Source organism: Schistocerca nitens, chromosome 4, assembly GCF_023898315.1.
Source record: "Schistocerca nitens isolate TAMUIC-IGC-003100 chromosome 4, iqSchNite1.1, whole genome shotgun sequence".
Taxonomy (NCBI): domain Eukaryota; kingdom Metazoa; phylum Arthropoda; class Insecta; order Orthoptera; family Acrididae; genus Schistocerca; species Schistocerca nitens.
In genome coordinates this window covers 114,152,836-114,176,963 of record NC_064617.1, presented here as the reverse complement: position 1 = coordinate 114,176,963, position 24,128 = coordinate 114,152,836, and the positions used below count along the sequence as shown (strand labels likewise).

General features: G+C 40.9%; 1 protein-coding gene across 1 annotated transcript in view; it reads left to right on the top strand.

Moving 5' to 3' along the window:
• Positions 1-15,032: 15,032 nt before the first annotated feature.
• Positions 15,033-24,128, top strand: part of LOC126253189 (serine/threonine-protein kinase SMG1) — a 395,243-nt gene continuing 386,147 nt past the window's right edge. Inside the window, exon 1 of the mRNA XM_049954353.1 lies at positions 15,033-15,623. Coding sequence (XP_049810310.1) covers positions 15,137-15,623 — 487 coding nt within the window. The 5' untranslated portion in view covers positions 15,033-15,136. The remainder of the gene's footprint in view (positions 15,624-24,128) is intronic.

The window sequence follows — 24,128 nt, the reverse complement described above, 5'->3', positions numbered from 1 at the left end:
GCTCAGAGCCATTTGAACCAAGCATTATATAATCAATTTGAAAACCTTCTGGTGTCTCCAGGTCTCTTCCACGTATAAGCCTTCTTTTATGATTCTTAAACCAAGTGTTAACTATGATTAAGTTATGCTCTGCAGAATTCTATTCGGGGGCTTCCTCTTTCATTCCTTTCCCCAGTCCATAGTCACCTACTATTTTTCCATTTCCTTTTTCCTACTATCTAATTCCAGTCTCCCATCACAATTAAATTTTTGTCTTCCTTAACTATGTTGTCACGTAGAAGAAGATGTAATTAGATGAATGACAAACACTAACTTCATAAAACGAAGGTTTATTCAGCACTTGCACATACAAGAGCGTGGAGCGAATTGCTTCCTGCCAGAACACATACAAGTATAAAAATATGTTAGCCAAACACACGGTATCATCCCATTTGTTAAATTTGGCTATACGCTCATATACCTTCAGCCACTTATTCGGATCTTCGCCATCGTCACCAGAGAACCAGGAAGGATGTCTCGTGTGGCGGCACAGTCTTGCTGTCTTCTTCTTCTCTCTCCGAAAGATTGTGATCTGTTTAATATGGCTGGAACTCGGGTTTCTCGCCACGTAAACGGCGGCTCTGTCGTGTCCTGATGGGAGCCACTGTGTCGTCGATATTGTGCACTATCGCAATTTCCAATACCCAGCGTCTCCACCAGAATAGTGTCACGTAGAAGAAGGTGCGAATGACGAACACTAATTTCACTTAACGAAGGTTTATTCAGCATTTGCACGTCCAAGAGCGCCGAGCGAACTGCCTCCGGCCAGAACACATACGGTATATATACAGTTGCAGAACATTCCAGTTCAATGATTCTTGACATTTATGGATACTTCTCGGAGGTACTCGAATCGATTATAGAAATTAAAATTTTACAGTACAGGTGAGTTTTGAACTGACGACCCGCTCTGTAACAGTCTAGTATCATAACCACTACACTACAGTGACTATGCCACTGAGCTTCTTCTGCGACAATATGAATAATTTCTTTTATTTCATAATAGATTTCGTCAAAATCTTCATCATCTGCGGAGCTAGTTGGCACATAAAATTGTCCTATTGTGGTAGGTGTGGGCATCATGTCTATCTTGGCTATAAAAAGGAGTCCACTACGCTATTTATAGTAGCTTATCCGAATTGCTATTTTCTTATTCATTATTAACCCAACTCCTGCATTGCACCTATTTGACTTTGTATTTATAACCTGTATTCACCTGCCCAGGAGCCCTGTTCCTCCAGCAATCAAACTTCATTGATTCCCAATACATCTAACTTCAACCAATCCATTTACCTTTTTTAAAGTTTCTAACCTGCTTGCCATATTAAGGGAGCTAACACCCACACTCCAATTCATAGTTCTCAAGTTTTTTTTTTCTGCTGATGACATCCTCCTGAGTAGTCAACATCCAGAGATCCAAATGAGGCACTATTTTACCTCTGGAGTATTTTACCCAAGAGGGCACCATCATCATTTAGCCGTACAGTAGAGCTGAATGCCCCTGGAAAAAAATATGACTGTACTTTCCCCTCGCTTTCAACTGTCTGCACTGCCAGCACATCAAGGGCGTTTTGGTTGATGTTACAAGGCCAAGTCAGTCAATCACCCAGACCGTTGCCCTGCTACTACTGATAATTCCGCTGCCACTCATCAGGAACTTCGCGTTTTTCTGGCCTCTCAATAGATACCCCTCTGTTATAGTTGCACCAACAGTACGGCTGTCTCACTAGCTGACGCATACAAGCCACCCCACTGATAGCAAGGTCCATGGTTCATTGACAGAGGTCTTCCTCTGTGGCAACAAATTCCTTCTCGTCACAAATCATAAGCCGTTTGTCACACACGTTTACTCGGACACTGAAAAGGTCATTCATGGATGCAGACAGTGTTCCAGGTGTGAGGCGGCTCCACCACGGGTTTATACTCCAAGACTGTGTCAACATCGACTTTGCAGGACCTTCAGTAATTCCATGTGATTGAGAGCAGTTGATGCACTGGCCAACTATTCATACGTCGTGTGCTCCACCATGGCCGAAGCTAGTGTGCGGGCTCTCAACCATGTGTTCATGATTGAATGATTGCCCCAAAAGATTGTTTTTGATAATGACTCACAGTTACTTCGGCGTTCTTTCAGACTTTCTGCACCCACAACGGTATTACCCAACCCAGTTCCGCTCCATTTCGCCTGCGTCGAGTGGGAGTTGGAGTGTATGGTACACACATTTAAGATTCTTTAAAAAAAGTGGTTGGCGGATTTGTTAGCAGACTCAGTGTCACCCCTGTTTCTCAGCACATGCGGGACCACCCAACTGAGTGGGTGCAACCTGGCGGAAATCCCCTAAGGCCATCACTCCTGGGTGCTGCTTAATCAGCTCTGTCCTGCTCCTCCACTTCAGGCGCATTTGCATCCTTCATGTTACTCTTGTGCAAAGCTATGTGGAAGTGCACCTTTGTTTGGCGACCTGAGTGGACGCCTGCAGTGGTGCATGTGATGCATGGCCATTGGATATTCACAGTGGACACCGCTTGGGCGCCCCTCTGCTACCATCAGAACTGGCTGTGCCCTCGTTAGGGCCCTGAGACACTTCCTCCAATGCCGCATTAGTTGATGGCACATAGCTGTCCTATGAATTCTGCCCCGCCCCACATGCCAGGTGTCATGGGTGTCCCTCCAGTTGACGTGCTGTTGGGTGAAGGCGATGTTGAGATGTAGGTGCTGGGTACAACAGACCCTCTGCTGGTGACTAACAGTGGTTGCCTGGACACCAACCTGCCATGGGAGCTTTGGGCGGCTCCTTCTCCATTCTCGTGGCCTTTGTCTGCTGCTGCTGCTGCTGATGTAGCAGCTTCTCTATTATCACCACAGGTTGGGTCGATAGCGCGCCTGGCCTGCCATTATCTGGGCCACTTGTGGCCATATGTCCCAGCAGGCCAGAGCCAGTTCACTTTTCAGCCATACAACGCCAATGCCTCTTTGGACACTGATGAGCCAATGGAGGTGAACACTGTCAACCATTATTTGCCATTACATTTCTGCTATGGCCATTGCTGCTGGGGAAACTGGACAGACCCTGCAGTCTTCTTGTCCACGCCTGCCCATTGCCAATGACCTAGTATGGTTGATTCTCCACCTTCGTTCACTGACAATTGGCGCATTGGCTCCCTGGAGGAGGGAGGGATGTGGCTGTGCGCCTACATACTTCACCACTATGACCGATAACTTCGTATTTGGTGGCACCCTCGAGAAGGTAATACGACTGCGCCTGCTTCACTTGATGGTAGCATCACTACAGACAAGTGTTCGTGGCGGCACGCCTGTGCTTCAGCTGATCTCATTGAGGGTTTTACTCACAGACTTGGATATTTACATGTTATTGTAGGATGAACATAGCATGTTATTGGACTTGGTCTGGACTTACAGCATATTCTTCAGTTAATATTCTCTCATGTTTGTGTAACAGCAGTGAACGATCAACACCATTGTATATATATATGTGTGTTGTTGTTGTCAATAAAAAACTGTTAATACTACAGCTTCAATATCTCCATAAGCACTCTGTTGCTGTTTAGTAATTGTTACAACCTCGAAAGTACTTCTTCTGGCCTCCTTGTCTTATTTTGCAGTTCTCATACATTAAACTCTAACCCAGATGACCGTCTGTGTGCTGCCTCGAAAATAGAATTCCTCTATTCAGATGATGATTTTGAAACCCCCACACATCACCTGCAACAAAGAGGAACAGCACTTCCATACTTCCATCGTCATTCTTGCAAATTCCAGGATCAATTCTCCATTTCTGGCTCCTTTCTGTATAATTATGTCAAATGACGATGGCATTTTCTTGCCATAAACCACCTCGAATGGCGATAACGCTGTGTTAGTGTGTACTTTGGAATTAACCATACTCACTACAAAGGATAAATACTTGTCCCAATATGAATGGTGTACATTCAAGTATAAATAAGCATCCTCCTAATTGTGCACTGAAATAATTCTGTTCTTCCGTTAGCTTGAGGATGAAGTGGTTCAGTTGTTAGCTTTGTAATTTTTAGTAACTGACACACCTCTTTCATCAGGTCTAACATAAAGTTTGTCTATTGCTCTGTAATTATTGTCTCCAGCACCCCAAACTTCAACATCTAGCTACTGACTAACGCCTGCATAACTGTGTCTGCCTGTTGGTCTGGCATCAGCACAATCTCAGTGCAACAAGAAAAGTGGTCTTACGTGATCAGCACAAAACAGTTACCTGCTGGTGTTCAGTTGAATGATCCCATCACGCCCACCCCAATGAAACTAAATGGTTCTGTTGCTTTTGGAAATCTCTGCAATAGTATTTGCTTTCAGTTCAAACCCCACACTGTGCACATTCTGCACAATCTCTGTTATACTGATCGACATCATTCTTCCTTCCTTTCCACCAATACTTTTCTGTCACTCTCCAATTTGTCGCCCTGCAGCCCCCATGGCCCGATAAGACGTTATTATTCACTTCATGTAGTACTTTTTGTTTCAACTCTGTTGGCATAAACACCTGTGGTCCTAATTTTGTTTCTCTTCGCAATTATCCGTCATGCATGTTAAAATGCTGTTGCTTACTATACTGTTTACACTCCTCGCCGGTGCCTTGTGCTATTTGTCATTCAGCAAAATGCGGACCCAGAGCTTATATTACTCTATTTTCCTTCTCAATCCATCCGCAAGTTTGTTCCTTCCCTTGTTTGCAGACAATTTCGCACTCAAATTCAATGAGTTTTAATTCCCATCTCGTCATTCTATTCGATGTGTCCTTCAGGCATAGTAACCACTTCAAAGCATATGATTCATCACTAGCTTGAATTTCCTTCTGTACAGATAACACCAGAAGTATGTACATCAAGCTAGGCATCCCTCTCTCGGTTGTAGAATAATTCTTCTCCACTTCGTTCAACTGTCTTGAAGCAAAGGAAAGAGAATGTTCTTGACCAAAGCATACCAAAAAACATCCTTCAACGCACCACATGACAATAAAAACTCCTTCTGAAAGTCCAAAAATGGTTCAAATGGCTCTGAGCACTATGGGACTCAACTGCTGAGGTCATTAGTCCCCTAGAACTTAGAACTAGTTAAACCTAACTAACCTAAGGACATCACAAACATCCATGCCCGAGGCAGGATTCGAACCTGCGACCGTAGCGGTCTTGCGGTTCCAGACTGCAGCGCCTTTAACCGCACGGCCACTTCGGCCGGCTCTGAAAGTCCAGAAACACCAACAATGGACTCAGTGTTAATGTCTTATTTAATTTGAATAATACTCCCTGATATTCCTCTGACCACAAAAACTTGACACCCTTCTTCAACAACTGCGTAAGTGGTCGAGCAGCATCTGAAACCTTTCGACAAAATTTTTATGATAATTTGCTACACCCTGGAAAGAGTGGTTGTTCCATTTACCAGAAAATCTTGTATTTCTTCCACTAATCTAGGATTAGTTCTTACACCATCCTTACTAATTACGTGGTCTTAACAGTTGACTTCTTCAAGCGCAAAATAATATTTCTCAGCACTTAGCGTCATGAATTCCTTAACACTTCCCCCTGTCATTGCCTATGCTCCTATCTATCTCTCAAAAAGAAGATTATGTCATCATGCTGACATGGTTTCAGTCCTTTTAGTACTCTATCCAATTAACACTGGAATGTTGCTGGTGCATTACTTAACCCAAATGGCATTCTTCTGTACTTGTAGCTGCCCAAAGTTTTGAAAAAGAAGTTCCTGCTCTATCTTTCTGAGCCCCTTCTAAATAATGGTATCAACTATTCAAATCCATTGTCGAGAAGTGACAGCATTGCCCAAGATTATTAATCGTTTCTGTGATTTTCAGAATTGGGTGGGCATCTGTCATACTTTAACTATTTAAAGTGTGGTAATTGCAACATGATCAATACTGCTTTGACCCATTTTTAAACGTCTTTGGTACAATTACAATTTTATGCCCTGGGTCAATTTAACCGCCTATAACATCCACGATATATATATATTTTTATTATGAGTGGAATATGAACTTGTGGATAATATTCATTCAATTATGTAATTATTTCTTAAAAAGATGATAATTATGTAAAACAGAGACAATATTTGTCTCACATTCTTTGTTAATCTATGTCATTCTTTCCTTTTGTTTTGTACCCTTTTGTCGTCTTCTTCTAATGTACATCGCTGACGCAAGACGCGAATTGATTTGAGGTCTGTTAAATGAAAAACATTTAATGTAAAATTATTGTATTTTTATGTTCATTTACTGGTAAAAACAAACAGAGCTAAATGCGTTAAAACTATTTATGATTAATTATTGAAAATTCACTTCCTCTTTTAATTATAATTTTGTATTGATTGTTTTATCATAACTGCAAGAAGTGCAGCCATTGTTAGTTGCGATTATATAGCAACTTCGTCTGTACTTCTAGTTGAAAATAGCATGGGTTTGTGTTAAACTAATTTGCAAAAAATTTAATAATTTTTTTATTGGTGGCTTCAATTTACATGATTTAAATGATTTATAGGGAAAAGGAAAATCTTAATTAAAAAAGAAATCCTCTATTTTTTGTTGGCCGCCATCTTAACTTTTATTACAGCGGCAAATTTAAATTACTTGAAACTGCAAATTTTCAATATTCCGATGTGTAAGAAATAAATGTGCACCAGTGGTACTGAACTCTATTTAAAAAAGAAAAAAATAATCGAATCAGACTGCATTTTCTAAGAACAGTGCTGATGGTATTTATTGTTGAACAAGATTTCATTGCTGATTCATGTGGCCAAAATTAAACTATGCACGAATCACGGAGAAAAATATTTCTGGTAGCATACTTCAGTGTTGTGTGCGGGTGGTATTCTGTGGTTCCTTTTCATGATCAATTTGCTAAGAATAATAAAATCCATTGAAGACAAAAAAATTATAAAAGCTCTGATGTACAATCTGTAATTTTAGTGATATGAACACAGCTTACAGTCAACATTATTACACTATGTCAGGTGGAATTCTTGTGCAATTTGAACAAAATAATTATCCGGGAGAAGCTGTAGTTTGAATAATGCATTATACATGAGTATAATATTGTCAGCATCATTTACAAAATCAAATCAATGCAACTGCTAAAAAAAACAAAAAATAGAGTGAATTCAAATCACAGAATACCATAGAGTATCGTATCATCCATATTCATTGCACTTGTCGATGTTGATGATACACAAAAACCGCCACACTCCTCAGCGCCAAAATTATCCGCACTGATGTGTACTTCCTTGTCTCTATCCTCCTCTTGTTCATATACAGTACTAAATCTCCAGTACTTCACCATTTCCAGCAATTCCGCTATACACAATAAATTACTTGGTAAGTCAGGCTCCACTTGCACCCATAGCGTCTTTCCAGAGTCACTTGTCACACAACCATGTGGTTAAGCGTTGACATGATTTTTCATGATGTAACTGGATTGTCCTGTACACTAGACACTCCTCATGACATATCAATATTAACACAGCTCTCCCTAGGCAGAATGTCCTCTCATTAAACTCCACTATGTATTGTCACCTCTATGGCATGATGTTTTGCAGAAGGTAAACCCTAGGATCAAGCTGTAGCCCTACTTACATGAGGCACCACTTTCACACAATGCCTACACTTGGGTTGTCTCAAAAGAAAAATTCGTCATTACCTACCCCAATGGTCATATACCACTATCCCCTACTTCATGCAACTTGTAATATGGTGGCTTCAGACAATCCTACCTACCATCTCTCTTGAAGCCATTGACACATGCACCCCTGTGTCCAATACAACTTTATATTCCCTTCCACCTATCACAGCCATTATGCAACATACCACCTCTGCTTTCAGTTTTACTGCATTTATCTTTACTGGGAATTCCTTCCGGTGGTTGTGGGGTTCCCTCTTAATGGGTTCTTATAACCCTCCCAGACCACCCCTACAATTACCACTATTGAACTTTTGGAAACCCACTCCATGGTTATTACCACTCGGTAGCTGGTAGCATTGCCTCTGCACATGTCCTGTGTGTCCACAATTGAAACATTTTACATTTGATGTGAAAATATTTCTCTGATCCCTCACACCTGTTGAAGCATCAGTTTTCTCATACTCCAGTGCTAATCTAATCAATACATAGAGATCTTTACACGCCACTGTGCACGCTCTTATAGTCTTCTCTGGTGCTTAACCTCTTGAGAAAGCATTAAGCTCATGTTACTTGTCTTCCTCTAGCAACACTTCATTAACCTCCTGACTTTGTGTTAATTCACAAGTATGTACATTAAGTTTTCTAATTCTGCTGGCAAAGTCTTCAACTGCTTCATCATGCCTTTTTGAAACCACACTCAACTGCTCATGGAAAAACAGTGCACTGTTCTGATTCCTATAACTTTGTTCCAATCCCCATCCGAATTGATCAAAAGTCTCTGCTGTGCACAGCTCCTCTGTGCACTGTGCAAACGGCTTTGCTTTTCCTGTTGAATGTGGGCTTGCTGTCTGTAATAATTGCTTATCTGACCATCGCCTTTGTCAGCTGATGAGCTGAGGTCCTCCACGAGAGATGATATATCCTCAGTCGACCTACCAGGAAATGGAGACACAAGGCTAGCAATATTGCTGCTGGTAAACCTTTCATGGGTATAAGATTGTGGTCCACGAAACGTTTCTGTTCCCAACGTTTCGCCCAGAACTGCACTGGACATCTTCAGAGGCGTTGCTCCTCCACTGATTCTTGATGACCGAAGGCTCGGGCATCTTTAGAGCGACATATATACTGTAGAAAGAAGTGGCATGACTGGAGTTCCACGTCATAAACAAAGATGATCCTTGTCAAAGATAAAACTTAACTACCAATTGTCATCTTGTCTAAGATAAAAAAATTTTTAGCGTTTCTGCAGAGCTACTGTCAGGATGTCACTAAGTTTCATGGTCTCTTCTTTACTGCTAAAATTATAGCTATGTTTATATATTTCGATGGTTCTGTTCATAGACATTGACAATAGTCCATCATAGCCGGCCGGTGTGGCCGAGTGGTTCTAGGCGCTACAGTCTGGAGCCGCGCGACCGCTACGGTCGCAGGTTCGAATCCTGCCTCGGGCATGGATGTGTGTGATGCCCTTAGGTTAGTTAGGTTTAAGTAGTTCTAAGTTCTAGGGGACTGATGACATGTGTAGTTAAGTCCCATAGTGCTCAGAGCCTATAGTCCACCATAGAAAAAATTTTTGTTCCAGAAAACTTCACTTCATGACTTCGTGGCTGAAGAGCATGCTCTGCTAAAGCCGGTATGTCTATTTTCTGTAGTCTGCAAAGGCTTTTGCGTTCCTATACTGTGTATTCACGCTTCTCTTGTTTGTCCCAATACACACTACTGGCCATTAAAATTGCTACACCACGAAGATGACGTGCTACAGACGCGAAATTTAACCGACAGTAAGAAGATGCTGTGATATACAAATGATTAGCTTTTCAGAGCATTCACACAAGGTTGGCGCCGGTGGTGACACTTACATCGTGCTGACATGAGGAAAGTTTCCAATCGATTTCTCATACACAAACAGCAGTTGAACGGCGTTGCCTGGTGAAACGTTGTTGTGATGCCTCGTGTAAGGAGGGGAAATGGGTACCATTACGTTTCCGACTTTGATAAAGGTCGGATTGTAGCCTATCGCGATTGTGGTTTATAGTATCGCGACATTGCTGCTCGCGTTGGTCGAGATCCAATGACTGTTAGCAGAATATGGAATTGGTGGGTTCAGGAAGGTAATACGGAACGCCGTGCTGGATCCCATCGGCCTCGTATCACTAGCAGTCGAGATGACAGGAATCTTATCCGCATGGCTGTAACGGAACGTGCAGCCACGTCTCGATCCCTTAGTCAACAGATGGGGACGTTTGCAAGACAACCATCTGCACGAACAGTTCAACGACGTTTGCAGCAGCATGGACTATCAGCTCGGAGACCATGGCTGCGGTTACCCATGACGCTGCATCACAGACAGGTGCACCTGCGATGGTGTACTCAACGACGAACCTGTGTGCACGAATGGCAAAACGGCATTTTTTCGGATGAATCCAGGTTCTGTTTACAGCATCATGATGGTCGCATCCGTGTTTGGCGACATCGCTGTGAACGCACATTGGAAGCGTGTGTTCGTCATCGCCATACTGGCGTGTCAACCGACGTGATGGTATGGGGTGCCATTGATTACACATCTCGGTCACCTCTTGTTCGCATTGACTACACTTTGAACAGTGGACGTTACATTTCAGATGTGTTACGACCCATGCATCTACCCTTCATTTGATCCCTGCGAAACCCTACATTTCAGCAGGATAATGCACCACCGCAGGTTGCAGCTCCTGTATTGGCCTTTCTGGATACAGAAAATGTTCGACTGCTGCCGTGGCTAGCACATTCCCCGGACCTCTCACCAATTGAAAACGTCTGGTCAATGGTGGCCAAGCAACTGGCTCTACACAATACGCCAGTCACTACTCTTGATGAACTGTGGTATCGGGTTGAAGCTGCATGGGCAGCTGTACCTGTACACGCCATCCAAGCTCTGTTTGACTCAATGTCCAGGCGTACTAAGTCCGTTATTACGGCCAGAGGTGGTTTTTCTGGGTACTGATTTCTCAGGATCTATGCACCGAAATTGCGTGAAAATGTAATCACATGTCAGTTCTAGTATAATAAATTTGTCCAATGAATACCCGTTTATCATCTGCATTTCTTCTTGGTGTAGCAATTTTAATGGCCAGTAGTGTAAACTTTACCACATATACTCGGAATTTTGTATATGTCACATGTTGACAGATGATGGCGTTTGTCTTTCACAAACAGGAGTGCTTGCCTTATTTTCTTTGTTGATCTAAATACTGGTCTAAAGTCGAGTTTCTGTAAAAACTTTCTGATCTGATCTGTTCCTTTTGTTGTAAAAGGGAGGCAAACTGTATTCTTCTATCGTTGTTTCTCATTCTTGTCCTTCAGTTCTAATAAAACCCCATGTCATTCCAAGCATGTGTGTCAATTTTTACCTCTCTATCTACATTATTCCGTGGTTTATTAAGTTTTCAAATTTATACTGAATTTTTGATCACCTGGTAACTCCTTGACAGAATAGTTGCATGTTCAGTTTAATACACCACATGGCAATCACTTCCATTACCAATCATATCAGTGCTCAGAAAGGATATGAAGCGTGCAGTTCTACTCAGTGGGGTGAGCGGGGGTGGTGACAAGCTGAAGGACCCAACTGAAACACTGCTGACACTAAAGAATGCTTTATTCAACTTTGGTACATGCTTTGTCGTGGCTCAGCGAGGCAGAATATGCCTCACTCTGTTGACCCTGGTGGCGCTAATGGAGGAGCGGTGGCTTCTACGCAGCTGAGACGATGCTGCATAGGCATCTTGCATTGATGGCGAAGGCCTGTGGGTAGCCGACGGCTCTGACGTCAGCGGCACACTACTTCTCCATCAGCTATGGTGTCTGTGTCTGGAGTGACCCCTCGTCCCTGCCCGTGTTCACAACAGTGGCGCATGAAGACTGTTGTTCACAGGATTCAACCCACTGCCCTCTGGCAGGAGTCTGACAGCAGCTGACACTGAGGCATTAAGTACTGTAGGGAACTCAGTGCAGGCAGCAGCAGGTGTGAATGGCAGGTTGACACTGCTGTGGCAGTGAGTCCCACAAGGAACTCAAAGCTTGCAGAGGCAGGTGCAGCCTGGTTTAGAATCTGTGGCTGCTGCTGAAGGGAGTCAGTCATCTCACTACCCAGGATGGACCTGGCATGGTGGTCACGATGCTTGATTCTGCCTCAAAAATCAGACATATTTATATTCATTCATCTGAGGCGCATTTGTTTCACTAAAACCTGGTACCTAGTAATGTAGCCATAACAAGTCACTTGCCCTGGTGTGGTAACAGCAACACGCCTGATAGGGTTATCGTTACTACATGGTGCAGTTTTCCGCTGAGTGCAGCTAGCCTCATCTCGCAATCCCCTCTACATGCATGTTATTCTGACTGACATGTTGCGACACTGCACCCAGTAGGCTGTAGCTGCTCATACATGCTTCATGGACGCTTTCTACTACTTTTTATTCCTTTTGCTAAAAGACTGGGTTGCAAAACTGAAGATGATTAAATACAGTTGGTGGTAGTACATTTGTTGCCATGAGACATAGTTTACCTTGTGGTGAAATAGAAATAAATAGTTGCTATGAGTTATTATGGGTACAGGTTATGTATAGTTGCTGCAAGCCCCTAGAAAATGTATCATTTCGAATAGTGAGCCGACTCATACAATTGAAGTTGTGGTGACTTTAATCTACCCTTGATATATTAGTGAAAATGAAGGAAATGCAAGAAGAACAGCAAATGAGGGAAAAAATGGTAGGAATCAAACATCGACGGAAATTGAACTAATTTTTTTAATTAGTCTGAGCAATTATTTCAGGAGTCCACATGAATTATCAATGATTGCTTTAACATACTAGTCCTGTTGGTGTCAAACAACCATGAATAAATAGAGAATGTCATGATGGCTAAAGGAATTAATAATCACAAGGTCATTGTTGCAAGACTGAATACCATAACATTGAAATCCACCAACAATAAACGCAAAATATATCTTCTTAAAAAGAAAATAAAAATTTGCTTGAGACCTTCCTAACAGAGATTCTCAATTCTTTCCCAACTAACTCTGTAAGCCTAGAGCAGACATAGCTTATTTTATGTGAGAATTCTTACTGCACATTTATTACTGTTTAGCATTTTATTTTATATAGTATAGGGCACCTTCTTGAACATCTGTACTTAAAACTTTGTATCTCTCGTATCTGAGACAATTTTTTCCTTCAGTGATCAAAAAGATAGATGTTGATGGAGGAGATTTACTTACATTATGGTGGATTGTCACTATTCTTCAAGTTTATGATCTATCATTTAGTTTCCAGAATGAGATTTCCACTCTGCAGCGGAGTGTGCGCTGATATGAAACTTCCTGGCAGATTAAAACTGTGTGACGGACCGAGACTCGAACTCGGGACCTTTGCCTTTTGCAGGCATGTGCTCTACCAACTGAGCTACTCAAGCACGACTCAAGCCCCGTCCTCATGGCTTTACTTCTTCCAGTACCTCGTCTCCTACCTTCCAAACTTTACAGAAGCTCTCCCGCAAAACTTGCAGAACTAGCACTCCTAAAAGAAAGGATATTGCGGAGACATGGCTTAGCCACAGCCTGGGGGATGTTTCCGGAATGAGATTTTCACTCTGCAGCGGAGGCAAAAGCAGAAGTTAAGCTGTGAGGACGGGGCTTGAGTCGTGCTTGGGTAGCTCAGTTGGTAGAGGACTTGCCCGCGAAAGGCAAAGGTCCCGAGTTCGAGTCTCTGTCTGACACACAGTTTTAATCTGCCAGGAAGTTTCATATCAATTAGTTGTGTACCATCATGTTTACGTTTGAATTACCACTGTCAGTAATGAAATTCCTGCTGAGTGTTTTCACTGCAAGAGTTTCTGAAGATTTCACAAAAGCACAATAGTTTCGTTTGTAATTTTTTCTGCTATATTTAGGTAAAGTAGACATAGGACAGTCCTCAAATTTGTTTTTAAACTATATGGTCCATTTATTTCCTAATATTTTATTTATGTAGCTTCTAGACAGCTTTAGAGATATGAATGGATCCAAAGATTAACCAATCAGCATTTCCAAATTATTAACTTACGTTACCATCGAATAGAAGTGTTTTCGAGCTAGACGGAAAGTCAACGTGATTTCAAGGGTATGAGATACGATCTGTGATATAAAATGTCGGCTTGGAGTATAAGAATTAAGAAAGTGGTATTGATTAAATTTATTTAGTGTAATTCATAACGAATGTTCTTGACAAAATTTGTGTGGTAAACTTCAGAGAACAGAAACAACAGAAAATGCGTCGTTCAAGCGTCTCAGAACATCGACATTTATTTACTAAACAACACACATTCAGGCAAACACTTTTAATATTATTTAGAATTCAATACATAGTACCTTTTTACCCGATTCATTGTGTTTTCTTTATTTCTAAATATCAAATAACGTCAAGAACAAATGTATGTTCTCAGTTAATAATGCTGACATTTTCACTATTGAAACTGGTTACTTAAAATTGTTTCATCTTTTTAGGTTCTTGTTTATTCACAGTGTAGATTTTTTATTCGTCCGGGTGTTGTAAAACATAAATTATTTTTCCTTTCCGATACCTGGCATGTTTTGTGGAAGAAGACTCATGGGAAAAATATCCAAGTTGTCATGGAGCGCTTGCTGTGTGACACGAAAACAAGACAAATAATAAAATTAAGAACAAAAAGATACAAATTACGAACTTAACTGCTACATGTATGACTGCGGGGATCTTAGCAGAAGGCGTCAACGACCAACCACCGCCGTAAACGTGAAATCTTTTTATTCGAGTAGCCTTGGCGGCGTTGACGTCCCGTTCCGTTGTGGTCTTTATGAACACCCACTTTTGAAATATTTTATGGACTGTTTCGGCGTTTCGTCCCGTTCCACAAAGTGCGGAACTTGGGGAAATGACTTTAATTTCAAAGATATTACTAATTGAGTAGACTGTTCCGCTCTTGTTTCACAGACTAACACAATTTTGCTCTGAAATTTTGATTATTTATAGCAAAGTTAGTATTAAGATTTTTCATTTATATAACGCAGCATCTCCGATGGCAATTGCACTTTTCCCTATTTTCCACACTTTGAAGTCAAAGATATTGCGACAATCGATTTCAGACGTCTCAAAAGTTTTAGTATCAGCACTACAGCTGTTGCCATCTAGCGTTCGAAAGAAGAGATACGAAACTTGTCCAATCGCAGGCCAATAGTATGGAACGGAGTCAACCAATCATATTCGGATAATTATTGCATGCAATGGTGGCTGTGTATCTCATATGTAGAGTGAGCGGTTAGTCTGTTGATGTTTGTTTCGTCATTCCGTTAATACGCTTTCGGAAAGCAAAAGCTTGCACTGTAAGCTATGTAGTAAACTCCTCGTAATGTAACGTGTGGGTAATGATAACCAATAGTTCAGGAAACAAGCTCAAGGCTTCTAAAAGCGCTAGAGATTCAGAAGATAGCAAAGATTTTGAAGTTGAAAACAAGTGCAGCAGGGTTTTGGATAAGAATAGTGAGAAAGAGAAAGTGATAAATATTGCGGGTGACAAAACTCAGCGTAACTCGCTACCTACGATTGTAATTTGCCAGAGGGATAAAGGTGACAGGCTTAATAAGCAACGACCTCGCGGCGCGAGAGATGAATCTCGAATGGCTCGAGGAGCAGCTGATGGAAGAAGTTCAAATTTCCGAGGCAGGGGAGCTGCAGCTTCCAGAAAAGTGGAAAGAGCCGGCGACTCTGGATACGTTTCTCGACGACGATTTCAAGAACCGTTGAACAAGACTTCATCTTCAGACAGTGGTTTTTCTGCTTCATCCAAATATTACAATGATTCTGCATCAGCCAAATATTACAACGACACAGACAGCAACAAATCGAGATTGGGTGAGTCAATTGTCTTATAAAGTAAAAAGAAAAATTAGCTCTAGTACAAGACGCGTGTTTTTCATTTTCTTCTGAACTAGCCACTCGATACGATGTGTTTCCAGTCATTAGTATATGTGGGCATCCTTTTAACTTAACCAAAATGAAATTCGAGTTTTCTCACCCGATTTTGTATCGCTTATAATGTTTTTACGTAGCCTATCCAAACACAGCATTTTGAAGAGTATTTTTTTTTTTTTTTTAAATTGTACCGAATATGTTGAATAGTTATGTTAACTGGATGCATGCACACAATTTCTTGTTATCTAAAACTCTTTACACATACTCAAGATTTATTGTGCAATGTCTTTTATCAGCTAGGTGCATGGATGTAGACCTTTACGTAACTTTAAACTGACTCTTGGCTCACTTTGATTTTATGACTGTGTGTTTTTCATCTACATGTAAGGGTTTGAGACTTACATAGGTACTGCAGAATTGCCCCGCATGTTTTATGTTATGTGTTTGACTTGGTTCAACCAATGATCATCTCAGAATGATGTAGGGTTTTTCAGGGTCAAATAAGTCGAAATACACACCATCACCATACATAACATACTTTATGGGGATAGGAAAGCCACGGAAAATCCATATCAGGATGGCTGGACAGAGCACCTACATTCTCTCTAATGGGGGATCAGTGTCTTAAACAGCTTTACTGCCTCATTAAGTAAGTCCCTCGTGGAAATCAGAGCTGTGTATTATAGATTATTTCCTGTTAAACATTGACTGCATCCTCTGCATTAGGTGGCAGTACTGTCTTCCAGTTCTGTTATTTGTTTGTGGGCATTGTTTGTTACACCCTTATCTCATGGGGCCTCAGATCATTGTCTGGTAGAACCTAATTGGTGGAAATTTCTGTCAGATACCTGTTTTATGGTTGCACTTGTCAAGATTTGTCTTGAAAGTTACCTTACGCTGTTTTCATTGGTCCATTTCTGGCACAGCTAAAACCATCACAATTTTTTTGTTTTGGTTTAGAGGTTTGAAGCTTTGTATTGCTGTTTGAGTTACAATGCTATAGTTTTTACATCTGTATATCATCCAGACCTTGTTGTTTACTGAATTTGGGTCAGTTGTACAAACCAAAACCGAATATTTGCTTTGATCCAGAATATGTGACGACATGTGTGCACAAACAATGACAGAACAGATTGCCAATAATTGTTCTTTTGCTTGTTTGTTATTATTATTATTATTATTATTTTGAATCCTAAGAGCAGACAGATCTGTAGGGAAACGAGGTGGTTTAGATAGGGTTGAAAGTTGATAGTTTCATTGTGAGCTGGTGAAGCTACCAAGTGCAGTGTAATTAAAATAACTGTAATTCTTGTTATGACATGTACTGGGTTAAAGAAGAGGCATCTCATCTACATCCAGTATAATGGGGACAGATACAATTATCTCTGCTTTACCTGCATGTCTAAACTCAGCTCCACAGTCCCCACCAATCGTGCTTAAGCAGTATTTTTATTTATTTATTTATGCATTCATCCAAGGATTCATCTTACAGTGATATATGATTTGTCATCATATAACAATGAAAGTATATAGCTCGTAAAATCTATATACACAGGAATATATTAAGTATGTTCTATGAGGATAGGACAGGTGGTTGACTGTGGCCTTGATCAAGGAACTATCCTGACATTTGCCTGAAATGATTTAGAAAAATCAGGGCAGCCAAACACAGCAAGCTCCATTTTCTGAAATATGAGCTTGGCGAGTGACTTAACAACTGCACTGCCTCATTAGATTGGTTCCCATTTTACAATCAAAGCAAATAACACAACTGTATGAATTTGTCTCATATCATTAACTTCAGTTGACCTATATGGCTAAAACAAATCCACAATATACGCTAAATGGATTTCAGAACATTAACGATGTACTTATCAAAAGGTGCTGTCGCCAGTGGCAAAAAAATAAATATATTAAAAATAATAATAATAAAAATAAAAAAAATAACAATTCAGTAAACAAGATAAATAACACAGGAACAACCAAATAAAAACATTATTTGACCTTTTCTCTCCAGACCACTGATCTTGCTTCATTGTACTCTCTGAAAAACCGCTCCCACCCATTCCTACTATGCTCAACAGCAATAAAACTAAAATGAGACACTTGTTCATCAGTTTTAACAGCCACTCCAGGTTCCACTATCTGTCCTGTATATATAATTCAGAACACATTTCTCTACAGAAAGAAAGCCAATCAATAACAGAATGTTTGCTAATGCCTGTCTCATGGACACAAAACCATGTACAAAAATTGTAGGTCAAATAAACTATATTGTGGATTACCAGTCTAGATTTTTGGAACCACATTTCATACCATATTGTTGCCCTCATGACATCACCACGAAACTGTTGCTACTGCTTTATGGTTCAACCTTCTCACAGTGGTGAAACTTAATGTAGTGTGCCAAAATACTGTATTTTTCCAGAAAATTGATCATGCTTGGCACAGCCTTCATCGCCTGGTTCAACAGAAGACTACTATATTTTAAAATCTGAGCCACAGCTCCTTATTCCAAAGAACAACATTGAACAAATGAGCCATCAATATTCTGGACATTGAAATTCAATACAAGAGAGCACGACCTCAGGCAACACACCTGGTACAGAACACCTTTTTCTCATGTGCATAAATTAAAATACATTGTCCATTTCGACATCACTGATGAAAGGAGATGCCCACTACTGAAAAGTTACATGAGTCTCCTATTTTGACAACAAGAAAGTGATATTTTGTGTATTGTACTGTGGCAGCTAGCGATGTAAAACTGACCATCAAGGCATCATGTACATTTAAAAATGTCTATGGAATGTTACCAAGGAGAGCTAATGGATGACACCTGTGATGATGTATGAGAAACTATATCTCAGTAGTACACCATGAATCCTAAAACATTGAAACAGAATACAGTATTCAGTATGAGCATAACGGGAGCTACAGAGCTGCAGTAGAGTATGCTAACAGAGGTTGACACACACTTGAGTTATCTGAAGATATAATTTGGACTAAAGTGTAGGAATTTTGTGTTCTACATTGAAACATTGTGACTGTCAGAATGAAAATACACAGTGGAATTTTTTTGCTTTGGTACATGCCTTTAATGCAGTTGGTGTACAATTTGTGCAACTGAATGATTACAAAACTTCCTAGTATATTAAAGCTGTGCTAATACTGGGGACTTGAACATGGGTCCTTTGCCTTTTGCAGGCAAGTGTTCTGCCGACTGAGCTATTCAACCACGACTTGTGACTTGTGTTCATGGCTTCACTTCTGCCAGTATCTCGTCACCTACCTTCCGAACTTGACAGAAGCTTACCTACATATCTTTCAGCATCAGCCCTCAAAGGAAAGCAAATTGTGGAGATAAAGCTTATCTGCATCCTGAGTATTGTTCACATGTGCTGATTTGAAACTTGAATTCCAATCTGATCCACACTTTTAATTTGCCCGGAATCTTCAAATCAGTGCACACTCCGCTGCACACAGGAAATTCATTCTGGAGCATTGGAATTATTACTTTCTTCTCATTAATGTGTAGCCATCTTGCCATTAATGCTGGGCACAATCCTAAAAATAAAGCAGATCAACTTCGTACATTGCCCCTGTAGTCTGGAGTCTTTAAATGGTATGTGGAAGTTGATAATTTAAATGGGAGGGGGGGGGGCAACATTGTCTTGCGGTTACTGTCGAGACAATATGTCTGTAGCAATACCATCAGCAGCAACAACAGATGTGAAGTTCTGTACTGAATGCATTCACACTCTCTCATTTCACATTGTGAGGAGCTGATTCAACAGTCCACCATTGAGAGGTGGGGAAGCATTGCATTGGTATGTCATGATTGCATACAGTTTTATTTTTATCAGAAATGCATACCTATTTAACATTTGTTAGAAGAGCTAATTAATATTATTTTTTAACACACTTACTGTAGAGAATTGTGCTTGCAAGCACCAGCATTTTTGAGGGAGTGTACTGAGGAACAATAATTTGTGTTACCTTTTTCCCATTGAGTCTCGAACAGCAAGCTGTTGCTGTGTCCCCTGCCTTATAAAACTACCTTTCAGAAGGAACAGACGGAGTCACTGTTCAAAGATACGTACAAGCCACACTGTTTTTCATGGATTGCAGAGGTGATGATTTTCAGTAATTACAGGTTGGTCTGAATAGTCAGAGAATAAATCACTAAATCCTGTTTGTTTACTATTACTGTGGTAGAGTTATGCTCCTGCTGTATTGTAACTAATGTCTCATGAATGCTTCAAAAATAATCTTCTGCAATAGCCTGTAACTGTACTTGTGATTCTTCAATACTGGCTACTTTCTGTGGTTGCTTCTTCTGAACAATGGGATTTCAAGTGGTAACCTACACTGTTTACTGCCAACGAATCATGAAAATGAAGCCCTTCAAAGTGAGGATCTAGAGTCATACATGGTGCCAACAGTTTGGTCTCCTCACTGTTTTGAGTGTGTCTTTAGTATTGTTCTTGCAGATGCTCTTTGAGACATTTATATTCTGATATCTAAATGTTTGTGTCCATTAACCTTGTTGACAAAAAACAAGCAAATGATATTACTTTGTTTCCTGTTGCATAAAATTTCACCATTGATTTCTTTGGTTACTTGATACGAGGGCTGTGAGCGTAAAAATGACACCATCAACTCAAAATGTTCTGATTTTTCCTGTTATACAATGAGTACTAGGGAACAGCCACACTTCTTAAGTTAATGCTTAACAGGCTTTAAAAAAGAAACAGAAAAATTGGAATATTCAACTGTAAGGGTAACCAGTTAAATAATATTATTTGCCATGAAAGAAATATTGGTATATCCAAAACCAATAACCAGAATAATTGATTACTCAATGAATTGCCATTAATTGATCCAAGAGGATCACAAGAACTGTGAAGCTTTCAGAATTTAGCGGGGAGATACATTGCTGCATATATGTCACATGGAAATACGGAAGCGTCCGATCCCGCCCGTCTGCTTTGACCCATGACGTCACAAATATGGCGGAAACAAAAACAAACACACACACTTTCCACAAGAAGCCTAATGACACTAACGGGACAAGCGCGGGAAATGGGGTGTTTTGGGTGTGGGGCAAACTAAATATAAACAAATTTAGACGCCTTGCGTAGCTACAACGTGTAAGTGAAGACAGCCATGCATGAATACCCACCCACCTCCCCAGGGGTCGTAACCCCTGCAAGCCATAGAAGATAAAGATGCTTCAGTAGCTGATTAGTGTTTTTGTCTTTTTAAAAAAAAAAATCTCACGGGATAGAACGAACAGATCAGAAAGATAAATATAATAAACTGAAACAGAAATTGGAGGAAACAGATAATTAAAATAAGTAATAAGTGTTTTTAAATAAAAAAAAATCTCACGAGATAGTACGAACAGATCAGAAAAGTAAATAAAATAAAATAAGATAAAACAGAACTGGAGACAGCCACACTCAAACCAAACTCCGCGCCGTCATGACGTCACACACGACAACACCCTTACGTCACGGGTCAAAGCCGACGCGTGGGATCGGACGCTTCTGTCGACCCTGTCACATAGGTCAAACTTTACAAAATTTGTGAGGCTAAGTAATGAACTGGACTATTGCATACAAACTAAAAAGGCTAAGGGGCCTACAGCATGTGCACCTGCACTAGATCATCAGACATGCGAGTGAGACAAGAGCTGAAAAATTCCGGAGCATAAAGTATTTTCATGGGTGCTGTGCAATACATGTCCAGGTGCATTATGCTTGCACAGACACAAAAACTGTTTCCAGTTTTTTCATGTATATCGGCTGTCAACTGTCTGGGTAAAAATCTGTTTAAACTGGCCCTTCTAATTTCCAGTGCATTTTTGATGTTTATAGTGTTAATTCTCTTTTATTTGCTTTAGCATTCATATGTCGCCTTGCATAAGTAATTAATAACATTTAACAGTTATGTTACTATTGACTTTGTAACAATCAGGGGCAGCATAGTAGTATCGTTTACTGCATATATCCGGTAACTACACTGTCAAGTCCTCTCCTTCCCCCACGAGCCATGGACCTTGCCGTTGGTGGAGTAGTTTGCTTACCTCAACGATACAGGTAGCCATACTGTAGGTGCAACCATAATGGAGGGGGTATCTGTTGAAAAGCCAGACATGTGTGATTTCTGAAGAGTGGCAGCAGCCTTTTCAGTAGTTGGTGGGGCAACAGTTTTCATGATTGACGGATCTGGCTTTGTGACATTGCCAAAATGGCCTTGCTGTGTTGGTACTGTGAACGGCCGAAAGCAAGGGGAACACTACAGCTGTAATACCTCTTGAGGGAATGCAAATCTACTGTGTGATTACATGATGATGGCATCCTCTTGGGTAAAACACGCCGGAGGTAAAATAGCTCCATTCGGATCTCCGAGGGGTGACTACTCGGGAAGATGTTGTCATCAGGAGAAACAAAACTGGCACTCTACGGATGGAGAATGGAATCATAGACACATTAATTGGGCGGGTAGGTTAGAAAATTTAGAAAGGGGAATGGATGGGTTGAAGTTACATATAGTGGGAATTGGCGATGTTTGATGGCAGGAGGAACTGGACTTCTAATCGGGTGAATACAGAGTTACGAATACAAAGTCAAATAGGGGTAAAGCAGGAGTGGGGTGAATAATGAATAAGGAAATAGGAATGCGGGTAAGCTACTATGAACTGCATAGAGAATGCATTAGCGTAGCCAAGATAGACCCAAAGCCCATGTCTACCACAGTAGTACGAGTTTATATGTCAACTAGCTCCAGAGATGCTGAAGAGATTGAAGAAATGCACAATGAGATAAGAGGAATTACGCAGATAGTTAAAGGAGACAAAGATTTAATAGTGATGAGGGACTGGAATTCGATAGTGGGAAAAGGAAGAGAAGGAAAAATAGTAGGTGAATATGGACTGTGGAAAAGGAATTAAAGAGGAAGCTGCCTGCTAGAATTTTGCACTGAGCGTATTTTAACATCGTTAACACTTAGTTTAAGAATCATGAAAGAAGGTCGTATACGTGGAAGAGACCTGGAGACACCAGAAGCTTTCAAATTGATTACACACTAAAGAGCCAAAGAAACTGGTACACCTGCCTAATATTGTGTAAGGCCCCCGCAAGCATGCAGAAGTGCTGCAATATGAGGTGGCATGGACTGGAGTAATTCTGAAGTAGTGCTGGATGAAGGAATTGACATGATGAATCCTGCAGGGTTATCCCTAAAGCCGTAAGAGTATGAGGCAGTGGAGATCTCTTCTGAACACCACGTTGCAAAGCATTCCAGATATGTTCAATAATATTCATGCCTGGGGGGGTTTGGTGGCCAGCAGAAGTGTTTAAACTCGGAAGAGTGTTCCCGGAGACATTTCTGTAGCAATTCTGGATGCGTGGAGTTGTCACATTGTCCTGCTGGAATTGCCCAAGTCTGTCTGAAGGCCAATGGACATGAGTAAGTGCAGGTGATCAGACAGGCTGCTTATGCACGTGTCACACCTCAGAGTCATATCTAGACCTATCGGGGTCCCGTATCACTCCAACTGCACATGCCCAACACCATTACAGAGACTCCACCAGTTCGAATAGTCCCCTGGTGTTGTGTAGGGTCCGTAGATTCATGTGGTTGTCTCCATACCCATCTGCTCGATAAAATTTGAAACGAGACCAGGCAACATGTTTCCTGTCATCAACAGTCCAATTTCAGTGTTGCCGGGCCCAGGCGAGGCGTAAAGCTTTGTGTCATGCAGTCATCAAGGGTACACGAGTGGGCCTTCTGCTCTGAAAGCCCATATTGATGATGTTTTGTTTAATGGTTCGCACACTGACACATGCTGATGATCTAGCATTGAAATCTGCAGCAATTTGTGGAAGAGTTGCACTTCTGTCATGTTGAACGATTCTCTTCTGTTGTTGATCACGTTTTTGCAGGGTCTTTTTCGAGCTACAGCGATGTTGGAGATTTGATGTTTTACTGGATTCCTGGTATTTTCAGTACACTCGTGAAATGGTCGTACGGGAAAATCCCCACTTCATCGCTGTATCCCATTGCTCGTGCGCCGACTATAACACCACGTTCAAACACACTTAAATCTTGATCACTTACCATTGTAGCAGAAGTAACCAATCTAACAACTGTGCCTGACGCTCATTGTGTTATATTGGTATTGCTGACCGCAGTGCCTTATTATGTCTGTTTACATCTCTCTGTACTTGAATATGCATGCCTAACCAGTTTCTTTGGTGCTTCAGTGTATAATGCTTAGGCAGAGGTTTAGGAATCAGATTTTAATTTATAAGAGATTACAGGGACAGATGTGAACACTGACCACAATTTATTGGTTATGATCTGTGGATTACAATTGAAAGGTCAAATAGGTAAAAAGACAAGGCCTGGTAGAAATCCTTGTATAACACGAGTGAT